Consider the following 13,640-nt stretch of genomic DNA (forward strand, 5'->3'; position numbering starts at 1 on the left):
TCCAGCCCAGCCCGGCGAGAACCCGAAACGAAAGAAAAGCCCTCTAGCATACGATGCCTGCTTTGTATTTTACACGGTGCTCGTGTGGCACCTCAACAACCACCGCTTCATTCTCCAATGCATGCAAAAGAAAATATCAACCCGCGCCAATCCTCTTCCTCGTTCTCCCGGAGGAAAGATCACTTAGCCCATGACCATGCCCTTGAGACCGGCCATGTCGCCCTCCTTGGCCGCAATTTCAAAGTATCCGTAGATGATAGTGACAGCCAGCAAGATTCCAGTTCCACTGCCTAGAGCGCCGAGGAGATCGCTACCAACGGAGAGAGCACCGATGCAAGCACCACCGAAAGCTGCAGCCGTAGGGATAACGCGCTTCAATTCCTTGTACATGGACTCCTCGCGGTGACCAGCCATCACAAGACCTTGTTCCTTGAGCTGCTTGGCGACATCGCGCGGAGAGGAGCCGGAGACTTCGATCCAGGTCTTGGAGAAGACGGCGCAGGCGACGAGCATGTAGACGATGAAGATAGCGGTCTTAAGCGGGTCGGAGAGAGCCTCAGTGATGCTGAGAGGTGGGGACCTGACTATGTTAGTGCTTAACGACAATCGCGAGAATAAAGACGTACATGTAGTAGGCAATGCCAGAGGTAGCGAACAGCTGGGCAGATCCCTCACGCGGCTCCCAGACACCGAGGAGGCGGACCAGGAGGTTGTCCGAGAAGCGGGAGAACAGCATCTGGCTGATCAGGAAGACGTTGGAGGAGAGAGCCGACTGCAGCATGATGGGCATGTTGGAGGTGTAGAAAAGACGGACGGGGTACGAGCCGCGGACACCACGCTGGCGGGCAGACTTGACCGGGATCTCGACGCGGAAGCCCTGGAGGTAGATGACGGCGCCAAACACGACGACGGTGGCCAGCAAGTTCATTACGTTGGGGAGATTCTGGCGGTAGAAAGCCTCGCGAAGAGCAATAGTCTTGTTCGGCCAGGTGAACAGCAGATGCACAAGGGCAATGATGGCACCCTCGAATTCGGGGCCACGACCGGTGTTAATGGTGGTCGGGGAGAAGGCCTTCCACATGATGGACTCGCAGATATTAGTCGCGATGAATAGAGAGATACCGCTACCAAGACCATAGCCCTTCTGGAGGAGCTCGTCGAGGAGAATGACGATCAAACCGGCGATTATCAGCTGGATGACGAGGAGCACGCAGATACCGGCGCCGAGGTCGGACGGTTGGCCATAGAGACCGGAGATGACATAGACGACGGCCTGACCGAAGGAGAGGAGGATGGCGAGGAGCTTCTGCGCGGTCTGGTAGAGCTCGCGGTCCGACTTCAGGTCCAGGTTGACATCAATGAGGTGAGTGCCAGCGAGGAGCTGGAAAACCATGCCCGACGAGATGATTGGCGTTATACCCAGCTCCATCAGCGTTCCTCGGTTACTCGCCATCATCATACGCAGCCAGTATAGCGGATCGGACGTGTCTGAGGAGACAATGCCGTAGAGCGGCATCTGGCTCATGACCAGGAAGACGAGGAGCGTGAGACCCGTCCATACCAGCCGGTTGTTGAAGGGAACCTTGCTCTCCGGTAGCTGGATCTCCGGGACGAGGGGGACGAAGGGTTTGACAAGGTCGAGGAACCGTACTACATGGCGCCGACATGTTAGCCAGCTGTGCGGAGACTCTTCGCACAATTGCCAGCGCTGCAATTGCGCGGGGCGGGGAGCACTTACGGCCGCTCATGATTGCGGTTCAATGGGCCCGGCAGCAGACAAAGGAGACAAAAGAAGTGAAGGCGCGGTGGTGTGGAATTAGTTGGAGATGAGGGATGGACGAGGGGGCCGTGAGGAGCTGCCTTCTGGCAACCGCAACGTGTGCGTTCGAAAAGTCGGATTATGTAAGCGCGCTAAGCTTAAGCTTCATCCCTGACCGGACTTTCTTTCACCCATCGCCCACCTGCACGTCCTTAGGCCACGCTGGCCTCCAACTTTCGAAGCATCGCGAAGAATCAAGCCCTTCCGCCTGAGTCTGTCTCAACTCTGAGGACAGATGTGGCGTTTGGGGAGAGTTCACGGTAGGACGACAGTGTCCACACGACCTTGGGACTGCCTTGCCAACATCCGTGGACCACCCATACGGTACAGCACAGGATCGGGCTAGATGTCCATTGCACTTTGGTCTCACACTCACTACGTGGGCGAGGTTTGCGAACCTGTCATGCGCGGCGAATAGACTTCATGGCTTCATTCTTTCCTATCATGCATTAGCCTTCCGTCATTTCTCTGCAGTCTACCCTTACCTGATGCCATTGGTTCGAAATACCATATAGCATTCACACATTTTACACCTTTCACGTCTGGTCCATCTCATGCAAGTTTGGTTGTGTTAAATTGCTTCAGTCCACTTTCGCGGGATACGCATCCATCTTATCCAAGTGAATTTCTAGCACTTGAATAGATCGCAATTCTCAGAGGAACCATAGTATGCGCTGATTGGTGGTTGCAGCGAATGCGATTTTAGCGCGAAAGCTCAGACCAGCACCTTCACGATGCGAACCTAACGGACCACTGGGCGCTGGCCTTTGAGGGGAGCGATCTCCTGGGCACCTCTAAACCTCTCATATCTACCGAGCCCTTCCAGAATAGGTCAGCTTAGCGATTGCGAGCTTCAGCATAGCGAGTGCGACTCTTCATGACAACATCACGGTGCTTGGACAAGTGCCACAATGTATTTAGGGAGAATGTCTGCTCTTTTGTTCATTCGCATCGTCTCAACCGTCGAGAGGAAAGCTCATCCCATTCTCCCTGCTTCTTTGTTGACTGCTTGGAAGTTCTCTCTAGTACCGCCCGTTCCATCTCAAAGCCAGCGTCACTATGGCGAATCCACCCAAGTCGGAGCAGTTTGACTGGGAGATGTTTCGCTACGTCCCTTCCCTTGTCGGCGCCATCATCGCTCTCATCATATTTTCTATAATGGCTGTCCTACACTTCTGGCAGTGGCTGCGTCTCAGGAACCACATCGTCATTTACGTTATCATAGGGACACTATGTTCGTCGACGTCCGCTCTATGCCAATCTCGAACTCCCGCTAATATTTGCTCTGCAGGTGAAATAGGCGGCTTTGGGGCACGTATCGGCTCACACTACGACAACGAATCATGGGCGCCTTTCATCGTCCAGGGGACCCTTCTCCTGGTCGGACCGCTCTTCTTCGCCGCCACGATATATATGATGCTGGGACGGACTGTCCGAATGGCCGGAGGAGAAGATGTTTCCCTCATCAAGCCGACATGGTACACACGGTTGTTCGTCGGGGCGGACATCAGCACGCTCGTCCTCCAGGGGCTAGGTAAGCTACCGAAGACGCAAGCTCCTCGTGAAGACTAGAATACTGATCCCCTACAGGTGCATCTATCATGGGCTCTATGCAGCTCAAGCTCGCTCTTGCTGGCGAGAAGATCGTAATCGCCGGTCTCGCACTCCAAGTCACAACCTTCGTCCTCTTCCTCATCGCTTCTTTCGATTTCAGCGTTCGAATGGACCGGAAAGCTCGGGATACACCGCACAGCGCCGCGAGTGGCGATTGGAAGAAGGTGCTCTGGATGCTCTACAGCGTAAGCTCGTTGATCCTCCTCCGCTGCATCTTTCGCGTCATCGAATACGCCATGGGCAACGCATCGTATCTGATTGCGCACGAGTGGACACTCTACGTTTTTGACGCCGTGCCGATGTTCGTTGTGCTTGTTCTACTGTTGGTTTTGCAGCCCACAAAGTATGTGCCGAAGGAGAACAAGAAGCTGAGCGTTTCAAGCGGCGATACGGAGCGTGGAATCGTGGAACATAAGTGAGTGGAATGAGCGTCCTGGGCATACATATCCTCGCAAGCTTTTCCGTTTTCGGAGTTCGTATCGGTTTTATCAGGCTACTTCCCCATTTTCGCGGCTATAAGGAGTTGAGGCAAGGAGCAGCTTGGCGTAATGTTTCTCTCGCGAAATCCTTTCCTAACATTGCACATTGTCAAGCTTCCTCTTTTAGCGGCGCGACGATGTCGGAATCGTAGACTTCCTGTAAGCTTATCTAATTCAAGTCATGACGTAATCATTTCTATCTAAGCCACTTCAAGGCATCTAAGTGCAGCGCTAGGCATCCTTTGAGCATCGTCTAGGTTAAGCATCACTTCACAGATCACACATCCCTTGATCCTCACCCCCTCTAACGCGTCCTTGCTAATTGTAGACTGCTATTAACCAGCTTGATAGATTACCAGTCATCCTCATGGTTCGTCGCAGCGCCGGATTTGTGAGCAAACGGCCGCATAAGAAGTCTCGGGGCGGATGCCTGTCATGTAAAAGGAAGAAGGTTAAGGTAAATTACTCCGTTCATGGTCGCTCGGATGGGGTTTAGTAACGCATTGCAGTGCGACGAAGGTCAACCAGCTTGCGGATATTGCACGGTCCGAAAGCTAGAATGCGTCTACCCTCAGGAGTCCAAATCGGCATCAACCAGTCCACCATCGGAGAATCCACTATCATGGACTCCGCCCCCAGATGGCGAAAGCGACTCCAACGAAAATGCTTTCCAAGTGGCGCCCTGGCTCACCCCAGCTACGGTTACATCCTCAGGTCAGCTTTCGAAAATTGACCTTGAGCTGCTACACCACTATAAGTTATCCGTCTGGCCGACCTTGAGTTTCCGGGAAGATGAAGCGGTTCACGCCCTCAATCGCGACTGGGTACCGAAGATGTCGCTCTCTCGGGACTACCTACTTTATGCGATCCTAAGCATCTCCGCCTCCCATAGCAACGCCTTCCGACCGAACGCTCAGGCGAAGAACCTCTCTGTGCTGTATCGTCAAAAGGCCCTCGGCACATACAGCAAAGCGTTGTCGAATATTACGTCGGAGAATTATGAAACTCTCCTGATCACGTCTACTTTCATGATGATCATGGTGCCTCCGCCAGAGGTCCTCTGCGATGATTCGGCCTGGCTAACCTGGTTGTCTTCTCTACTCTCCATGATGCAGGGCCTTCGCGTCCTAGCGAGCTTGAAATGGGCCGCTGGTATCGAGAAGCTCACCGTCTTTCCACTCTTCAAAAGGGAGCTGAGAACGCTGCCTCCACCACCAATCATCACCGTGCCGCCCGATCCTCGCCTCTACGCGAATACTCGGCCCCCTGGAGAGGATCCCGTCCACCCCAACCCACCCAACACGTACGATCCGCCTCTATTTGAAACTGTCCCTGCGGGACTGGATATGTCGAATCTCCCGTTCCGCCCACAGGAGCTCATGAGCGCGGGGAAAGTGCCACACGCACCCGTTAAATGGAGAAAGAACCCCTCCTGGATGATCCCCTCGCCGGCCTTCCTCCCTCCGCCCCTTATGGCGCTCCTAAAGACCCTCGTCGACCCGTCGGAAACAGGACCACTAGACCTACACAGGCCCACACTAGTGCCAACCCTGCACGCTCTCTCTCCCATCTTCCTCTCCCTCTACTACTATCACCTCAATCCGGACCTCTACGTGCGCATCTTCGTCCTGCCCACCTTCCTCACGCCCGAATTCTTCGCACTCGTCCGCTCGCGCGAGCCCCGCGCCCTCATCATAATAGGCTGGTGGTTCGCATTTGTAAGGCTGATTCCGAATATGTGGTTGTTTGAGGGGATAGCGCCGAGGGTGCTGCAGGCCGTTAGTAATGAGATTATGCGGTGCAACGATAAGATGTTGTTAGATGCTATGGAGGGCGCGTATCGGATTGTGAGCACGTACGAGAGAGTTGGGAGGGAGGCGGCGGCGAGGAGCGTGTTTGAGGGGTGGGACGGGGTTAGGTGGGACGAGGGGCCGACGAAGGAGGAGGAGTGGAGGGTTGAGGAGGCGTCTAGGGAGGAGCAGTGGAGATTTGAGGAATTGGTTGATTTGAGTGCTGCGGGATGAGCAGACTTTAGAGTGCTTGGGCTACCCATGAGATACCACCGTCTCTAATTGATGCAAGTTATTCATCCCGCTGTGTAGTGCAAGTGCCTTGTACACCCTCCCAAGCGCATCATGTGCCGAAATCCTGTGTCACCACCCCTCACGTCGACACTGCCCCTTCAACAGGATCGCCCGCCTAGTTATCGCCACGCTCCGTCTCGTCCCCAACCGGTCTAGGCTCCCTCATCATGCAATACAGCGTAATCTTCCCGTCCTCTCCCTCCCCATCCCGGCAATCCATCTCCCTCACCAGCTTGAATCCAAACTTCTCGTAAATCGCCACGTTCGGCTCCTCCCTGCTACTCTCCAGATAACACCACACGCTCTCCTTATCCGCCTGCTTGAGCACCTCCTCCATCAGCGCCCTCCCCACACCCTTGCCCTGCGCCTCCGGCAGCACCGTGACGATATTACAGAAATAGTACCCCTTCTCACTCGTCCAGAGCTCTTCCTGCGCCTCGGCTTGCCGCGCCTTCCATATCCAGTAGCGCTTTGTGGAGAGCCCGCCCCGGCCGTACCACAGGTTCATCCGGATTTGGGATAGCCAGAGCCACCAGAAGGAGAGGTAGAGTGACCAGGACTGGGGTTGTGACGGAGGGTGGGGTGGGAGCCACATGGCGCAGCCGAGGATCTTGGACGGGTTCGAGGTGTCGCGTGCGACATGAAAGAGGCCGTGTTGGATGCCCCAGCGGCAGCGGAGGGTCAGGGAGACGCGGTTGCGCGTGAGCGAGATCTGAATGCGTTGTCAGCGGGGTCGGAAGCAAAGGATGGCATGGGGGCTTGCCTTTGAACGGTCGGGATACACCCAGCGATTGTAGGGGTCCTCGGCAAACGCTTGCTGAATTGTATCAATTGCGCCGTCGATGTCGGCTTCGGTCATGCGAGAGACTTGGATAGGCATCTTGAACAGTGTTGGGCGGTCTTGAGGACGCTGTCGGGGGGTTTAAGGTGGGAGAAAGTCGGGGAAAGTGGTCGTCGAGGGACGGTGAAGGGGAAGAGAGAAAACCGTATTAGCCATGATCATTGCAGGGAGAATGGCGGCGTGAGGTTGGCTTTGGCATGCGACGATGCAGATAGGCGATTACTTGGGAAGGTGCACGCGGGGCGCACGTGAGGGGCTACGACGAAAACAGGAGGCGTAAGCGATCAGTATCTCACCTCTGGGAGGCTTGGCGCTGCTCATCAATCTGATCCCTCAGCCTCGCTGGTGAGAATGGACGTCCACCCTACGTGCTCTGCATTACTCGAAAGGCTCCAGATCGAAGGCGACACTCATGCCTCCAAGCTCTTGGACATCCATCGCTGGCCTTCCAATCGTCCGATATGACTTCAGCCACCTTAGCTAGCCGGGAACGGCCTCCTGACGACCTCGAACTGGCGCAAACGATATCATGGAATAGCCGACAAACGCAACATACTTCTGCTAAACTGGCATCTTACCTTCAGGCTGTGGATAGGGCCGATGCTTACGACACTTTCATCAAGCACGGAGTGACCGACTTGTGGTTTCCATTTCCCAAGCAGACGCTTCGGCAGCTTTTGAAGGACCCCCACGCTGAGAAGAAATTTGCGGATATGCAAGAAGGAAACTATGATTCCCTGGATGCCAGAGAGATGAATCCGCTGGTAGAGCCCTACCATCTGGTGTTCGAGGATGGCGAAGAGGTTGTGAGAAGTGACAGGATCCTTGGCGAGGGAGGACATGGGATCGTTGAGCAGGTGACTCTACCAACGCGACCACAGCCGCTGGTGTGCGTGCGCAAGAGGATAGGAAGACCGAAGCAGATGAACGCCCAGAGGAAGCTTTTCGAGGCATTCTCTCGAGAGATCAATGTAATGCGCCAGGTGCATCATCGGCATTGCGTGCAATTCACGGGAAGCTACTCCGATTACGACTCAGTGGCCATTCTCTCGTCGCCTGTTGCTGATATGGATCTTGCTACTTTCTTAGACTTGCCTGATTTGTCGCCGGCACAGTCCGATACTCTACATCGCGGCCTCGGATGTCTATGCAGTGCCCTGAACTACCTTCACGAGAAGAAAATTCGGTGAGTAGATTTTCATATAAAGAGGCTTGCTGGAATGTGCGCACGGAGCTCTCAGAAAATTGAAAGGCCGGCTCACGGTACCCATATTTTGTGCAAGGACATTGACCTGTTACAGACACGAAGACCTGAAGCCTCAGAACATCCTCATACACGGAGATAACATTCTGCTCACGGACTTTGGTTTCAGGTATGGATCATAAAGCCCAAGCTCGATCCTCTCAGTCTTACCCTCGCTAGTCTAGACTTTTCGGATGAATGTATTTCAACTACAACGGGTCGCCCTTCTGCGTGGACGGCCCGTTACGCAGCCCCAGAGATCCTGAATTTTGAACCACGCAATAGAGCAACCGATATCTACGCGCTTGGTTGCATAATTGTCGAAATACTCTCGGCTCTTCACGAGGTTCGCCTGTCCGATCTGAAGACATATTGGGCGACCACTGGGAACGGCCATCGTAGCTTTACCCGGAATGTAGAAGCAACATCTGCATGGCATTTCCATTTGTCTTCGCAGTGCGATTGGAAACACAAGACCCTTCTTGCCTTTACTAGGATCATGCTCGATCCAAACCGAGCCATTCGGCCCTCAGCCCAGCAAATCGTGGACAAACTCACGGACTTGGACCTCCTCCTCCCCAGTTTCCCCAAGATTGGGCGTTGCTGTCGCTCGGAGATGCCTAGTGGGGGCGCAATGAGATACGGCCAATACAGCATTCCCTGGAAGAGACTCACCGGGTTCTTCCTCCCCGCCTTCTCCGACAAGCATACATTTATTCTAGTAGACCTCGATTTGAAGGTCATTGCCTCCAAGAGCAATGGTGCAATATATGATGGACCGGCCAGCGAACTCGGGTACTACTTTGTATCCCTTGACAAAGTCGAAGACGCGTGTCGCCGCCTTCGCACCACGGCCCCTAGCGTGGAAGCCACCCAGGAATTTTGGCACGCTCACAGAGGCCACAACATCAGAGCATACACTTGCGGAGTCCTGCATGCCATGGCTAGTGCCCAAGTGACACCTTTGAAATACACCTTGTTGCGGCAATTCTTTGACCATGTCACGCTACACCATATGCCGCCAGAAAATACCACGATTTCGGCATGGAGGGTAGTACAAATCTCCTTGGTACCAATCTGTTTTCCGAAGTTGGAAAGCTACGGGTCGTTCTTTTTCATTATCTCCTGTAGACTTGACGAAGACGATCCGTACATGCTACGGAGCGCGCAGTACAACGAACAACAATCGGAGGTGTTACCCTCGGCCAACTAGAATGAAGCGGTGCGAGCGCTAAATCTCTAGGTAATATTCACTCGATAATATAGTAGCCTCGTTGGTAGGACTTGCATTCATGCGAAACGCGCCTGACTATGACATGGAATGGGATTGGCGACTCGCTTTACGGACCGGTCTCCACGAGGATACCAATTATCGGCCCCTGAGGTCTCCAGCCCGCGGACAATGTACAAATGCCGAATCGACCATGGAATGGCTGACGTTGTTGCTCAACAGAGTAGACTGTCGGCTCTCCTTCGAGCTATTGCGGGATTGGATCTGGTTGGTGAGGGATGCCCAGGATTTCCCTTCACCGCCTTGAGGCCTTAACTTACAGAACTATGTGGATATATAGCCTTCACCGCTTCCGTATTGGACGGCTTGATGTGTGTTTGCAAGCGAAGTGGCGGCATCACGGAGTGAAGGCGTGTCCACACCGCCAGTTAGGAAAAGCCGCGTACTGTAGCATAGAGTGAGGAGATCTCATTTAGCCAGCTATCCCTAATGCTCAATCTTCTGTAGCTCCATCGTCTTTCTCTTCTCCTTACAAAAAACTGCTTGTGTACTGCTCCCGTCGATTTGCTTTTCCATCTCCTTTCGCGTGGTACCACGTCTCCTTGATCGTCTGGCTCGAGGCATCGCAGTTGTGGCAGCAATCTTCACCGTCTCTTCATTCTACAAGTCGTCCTCGACCTGCAGTCTCCTTCACCTTCATTTGCTCTGAAACCTTCGTCTCTCCCGCTGGTCCTCACGCGCCTAATCTATAGGACCTCATCAAGGAGCAGGATATCTACATTCAGACCGACCGCTGCCCCGTCTTCTCCTCTTCCTACTCTTGGGCCCATAATACCACGCTCTGCCTCTGTCAGCTCACCAGACATACCAGTTCTAACTCGCTATTCGCCTATCTTGACCTGAGCTGCCTCCAGTCGAGCCAAATATCGTACCCCAAGGACAAACAGATCGAACGAGAGAGTGTCATATCAGCTTCCGCGTGGTCCGCTTTGGGTAACTGGCGATATACAGATACCTGAGCTGGACGTGCCTCACCTCTGGTTGATGACGAGCGAATTTTAGATGACGATTGTGAGTAGGACTTCGGATGACAACTGAAAAGGCGGCAGCAATGAGGGTGAAGCGCCTACGCTAGGGAGGGGCACAAGAGCGAGGCGATGTACGTTGGTAGGAAGGAACAAGGACGGGGAGACTTGCGATCGAGTTATGTTGGGAGGTGAAGGTGTATCACCCTGCGCGGAGAGTTGCCGCCGTGGCTGCTTGCGGCGCACAGATACATCAAATCTCCAAGCACGTGGAGGAGGCAACAACCCAGCCGGCCTCCGTCGCACCTTCCTCACTCACTTACGCAATTACACCGCCCCTCTAGCGCGCCTACCCTCTCACACGCGCGTTCGCGCACACACCACCAAATCCGCGCCCCACATAATTTTTGTGTATATATATTGAACAAACGAGCAACTCCATCACCAAGAACCACAAGCGCACCCCGCGGCTCGGAGCTGCTTAAGATGCCCTGGAATAGCGGTTCGGAAGTCTGACTGCCGTACAACCCTATCCGGTCTAGCAACATCTTATACCATACGAGCTAAATGCGTGGCCTCGTGAGTTCGAGTATGAAGTACCGCTAAGCTGAATAAGCTTCGCATGATGGAAAAATACTCAAGATCCTAATCAGAAAAACTCTAATAGGTTTTCTGAGCCAAGCGAGGCTTCGGCTTCTTTTTGCAATTTTTTTTACCTTTATTTTTGGCTAGGAAGGTGGGTGGTTGGAAGGTTGGAAGGTTGGTATGGATGGGTGAGGTGTGGCTATACGCGTGCAAGACCGCGTACTGGCCTAGCGGTCAAGCATACGAAGGAGAGGATGATGGACGGCTAATAGCTTTCTTACTACATCTCAGGCAAGTACACTGGAAGTTAACACGGAGTGCATTTTATTGCTACCTTGCCATATACTCCTAACCTACATTCAAATGAATGACTTCGAATACATTAAACCCGTCATCCAAAGGTATCACATCACCGCATGCCCAATCCCATGCGCCAACCCATATACAAAGAACGGATCCCCCTCCCCCGCCCCTACGTTAAAAGCTTCATCATACTCTCCGCTAAAACCCCCAAATGATATTCCCCCTTGTAGACCGCCTTGGGCTTCTTTTCCAACCCCATCAGCTCGTACACCGCCATCTGCGCCGTCCTCACACTGTACTCCACCGTGAACACCGTGTCCTCGGGCACCTCGACAAACTGGCCCACGAACGCGAGATTCGTGCTGCCCTCCGGAACTACGGCTGGACGGTCGCCCGGCTCGCGCGTCAGGAATTGCGATGTGATATAGGGCATCATGCACGGCTTGACGATGGCGTGCTCGAGGATGTTCTCCGCGGGGAAGTGCAGGTGGCCGAGGAGCTCGGTCAGGATCTCTTGGCCGGTGCATTCAGTCATGGGCTTCTTGACGTAGTTGCCCTCTTTGTCGCCGCAGAGGCCGTAGCCCCAGAAGACGTCGATGCCGAGGGGCTGGTCGACAAAGTGTGGCTGGTGCGGGATGACGATGGAGAGCAGCCAGTTGCTGTCCTTGAAGGTCATGAGCGCTCCCGTGCCGGGCTCGTTGTGGCTGAAGCCTTCGATGCGGCGGAGGAACTCCGGGTCGCTGAGGGTCACGGTAAACGACTCCCATTCTGACTCGCTGATGCGGGATGTGAAGTTGGAGGGGTTGCCAAATTTCTCGTTCTTGGCGGCGAGCTTGTGCCAGAGGTCCCAGGCGCCGTCCGTCAGTTTCTCGTCGACGACTTTAGGTGGCGGAGAGTCGTTGTCGCCGACGCTGGAATTGGACGTCATGCTGCCGAGGGTTACGATGACGATGTCCTGCGGGTCGAGTTGCGCGCTCATCGGCGTGCCGTCTTGCACCATGTGCAGTTCGTCGACGGTGGTGGGAATGCCCTCGATGAAGTCGATATCCACGACACGCGTGTTGTAGCGGAAGTCCACGCCCTGGTTCTCGAGATACTTCTGGATGGGCCGAATGATCGAATCGTATTGGTTATACGGGGTGCGGTCGACGCCAGCCAGCGTGCTAATGCGCGAGAACTCGTGCAGGAAGCGGTGCAGGTAGCGACGGAACTCGACCGCGCTGTGCCAGGGCTGGAAAGCGAACGTGGTGGCCCACATGTACCAGAACTTGGTCTTGAAGAACTCTGGCGGGAAGCACTCGTCGATGCGTTTCTTGCCTAGGCTCTTCTCGGTTTCCAGGGTGAGCTTGATGAGGTCGAGACGCTCGGTCATGTTGAGGCCCAATTTGGAGGTGTCGAGGATTTCGGCCCTGTCTTCGCCTTCGGCAACCAGTCTGGCCTTGGAGTGCGTCTGATGCTCCTTCTTGGCGTTGAAGTCCTTGATCTCTTGCATGACGGTCTTCTCTTCATCTTCGAGTGTCGGAATTCGTTCAAGCAAGTCGTAGGTGCAGTTGTACGAGGAGTTCAGCATTCTTCCTCCACGGATGAGGTAGCCTGAGGATGGATCGCCGGCGCCATCCATGGATCCGCCCATGACCGGGAGGGCCTCCAGGATGTGAATGTTCTTGGCTGGGACTTTGGCATCTTGGATGAGGTGGACGGCAGCGGCTAGGGATCCAATTCCACCGCCGACAAGGTACGCTTGTGTCTGCTCAGGGTCACGGTGGGGTGGCTCCTGGTGGTTTTGTTTTGTGAACGGAATGCGCGGCATGGTTGGGAAAGTAGATTTCAGCAGACTCTGGGTGGCTTATTGAGGTCAACGGGAAGTGTCGAAGGGCATATTTTGCCTGAGCGGGCCCACCATATAAGATGTAGGGCGAGATCGCATGATGACAATGATCATGCTATCACGTGTCAAAGCAACAACATCATAGTCTCGGCCGACGGACCATTCAGGAACCATGAGTGTTCACTACGGGCATTTACTGCCGCAAGATCAGGTTATGCGGGGTGCATACGGATGCTTCCGGACTCGTCTTTGTGCTTCTTGGAGCTCCAGTTGCGCGGCAACTGGTCATAGGGCCTGAGATCAGGCGAGGCCGACATGAGAAAGCCGAGGAACAAGATGTCGTGATCTGGCGAGGAGCGCGAAGCCTAGGGATTTATGGGAGACCTACTATTAATTGTGGGAGAAGGAATGAGAGAGAAATGGGTGTAGATGAGGTCGAGAGGTCGCTTACTGATTAGATAAGCGCTTCATGCACTACTTTGTTTGGCTCTCCCAGAGCGACAGCACACTCGCCGTTCGTGCACAAATTCAACCCAGTTTGGAGATTGATCAGAGGTTCTGCAACGTAATGGAAGCTTTCGAAGCAAT

The 13,640-nt window shown here is 54.2% G+C and overlaps 6 protein-coding genes across 6 annotated transcripts; 3 read left to right on the plus strand and 3 right to left on the minus strand.

Annotated features, from left to right (window-relative positions):
* Positions 1–183: 183 nt before the first annotated feature.
* BU26DRAFT_502454 (SecY protein) lies at positions 184–1,748 on the minus strand (the record flags this gene model as incomplete). Its single annotated transcript, XM_033826635.1, has 3 exons — positions 184–580; positions 627–1,650; positions 1,739–1,748. The coding sequence occupies 3 exons, from the start codon at positions 1,746–1,748 to the stop codon at positions 184–186; spliced, it is 1,431 nt and encodes a 476-aa protein (XP_033686872.1).
* Positions 1,749–2,878: 1,130 nt separating this feature from the next.
* BU26DRAFT_421170 (RTA1-domain-containing protein) lies at positions 2,879–3,852 on the plus strand (the record flags this gene model as incomplete). The annotated part of the gene is made up of 3 exons (XM_033823396.1): positions 2,879–3,053; positions 3,111–3,353; positions 3,410–3,852. 3 exons carry the CDS (start codon positions 2,879–2,881, stop codon positions 3,850–3,852), a joined length of 861 nt encoding a protein of 286 aa, XP_033686873.1.
* A 179-nt stretch (positions 3,853–4,031) lies between these two features.
* Positions 4,032–5,967, plus strand: BU26DRAFT_516613 (uncharacterized protein). The gene is made up of 3 exons (XM_033828367.1): positions 4,032–4,071; positions 4,128–4,369; positions 4,422–5,967. Exons 2-3 carry the CDS (start codon positions 4,280–4,282, stop codon positions 5,934–5,936), a joined length of 1,605 nt encoding a protein of 534 aa, XP_033686874.1. The 5' UTR covers positions 4,032–4,071; positions 4,128–4,279; the 3' UTR covers positions 5,937–5,967.
* On the minus strand, positions 5,908–7,028 carry BU26DRAFT_451866 (acetyltransferas-like protein). The gene is made up of 2 exons (XM_033824778.1): positions 6,760–7,028; positions 5,908–6,708 (listed from the first exon to the last, which is right to left on the minus strand). Exons 1-2 carry the CDS (start codon positions 6,874–6,876, stop codon positions 6,112–6,114), a joined length of 714 nt encoding a protein of 237 aa, XP_033686875.1. The 5' UTR covers positions 6,877–7,028; the 3' UTR covers positions 5,908–6,111.
* Positions 7,029–7,174: 146 nt separating this feature from the next.
* Positions 7,175–9,788, plus strand: BU26DRAFT_516615 (kinase-like protein). The gene is made up of 3 exons (XM_033828368.1): positions 7,175–8,023; positions 8,139–8,210; positions 8,261–9,788. The coding sequence occupies exons 1-3, from the start codon at positions 7,299–7,301 to the stop codon at positions 9,291–9,293; spliced, it is 1,830 nt and encodes a 609-aa protein (XP_033686876.1). The 5' UTR covers positions 7,175–7,298; the 3' UTR covers positions 9,294–9,788.
* A 1,124-nt stretch (positions 9,789–10,912) lies between these two features.
* Positions 10,913–13,447, minus strand: BU26DRAFT_538786 (67 kDa myosin-cross-reactive antigen family protein). Its single transcript, XM_033831472.1, has 2 exons — positions 11,417–13,447; positions 10,913–11,008 (listed from the first exon to the last, which is right to left on the minus strand). The coding sequence occupies exons 1-2, from the start codon at positions 13,032–13,034 to the stop codon at positions 10,986–10,988; spliced, it is 1,641 nt and encodes a 546-aa protein (XP_033686877.1). The 5' UTR covers positions 13,035–13,447; the 3' UTR covers positions 10,913–10,985.
* Between the last annotated feature and the right edge of the window lie 193 nt (positions 13,448–13,640).

This window comes from Trematosphaeria pertusa (assembly GCF_010094035.1).
Source record: "Trematosphaeria pertusa strain CBS 122368 unplaced genomic scaffold BU26scaffold_4, whole genome shotgun sequence".
NCBI classification, from domain to species: domain Eukaryota; kingdom Fungi; phylum Ascomycota; class Dothideomycetes; order Pleosporales; family Trematosphaeriaceae; genus Trematosphaeria; species Trematosphaeria pertusa.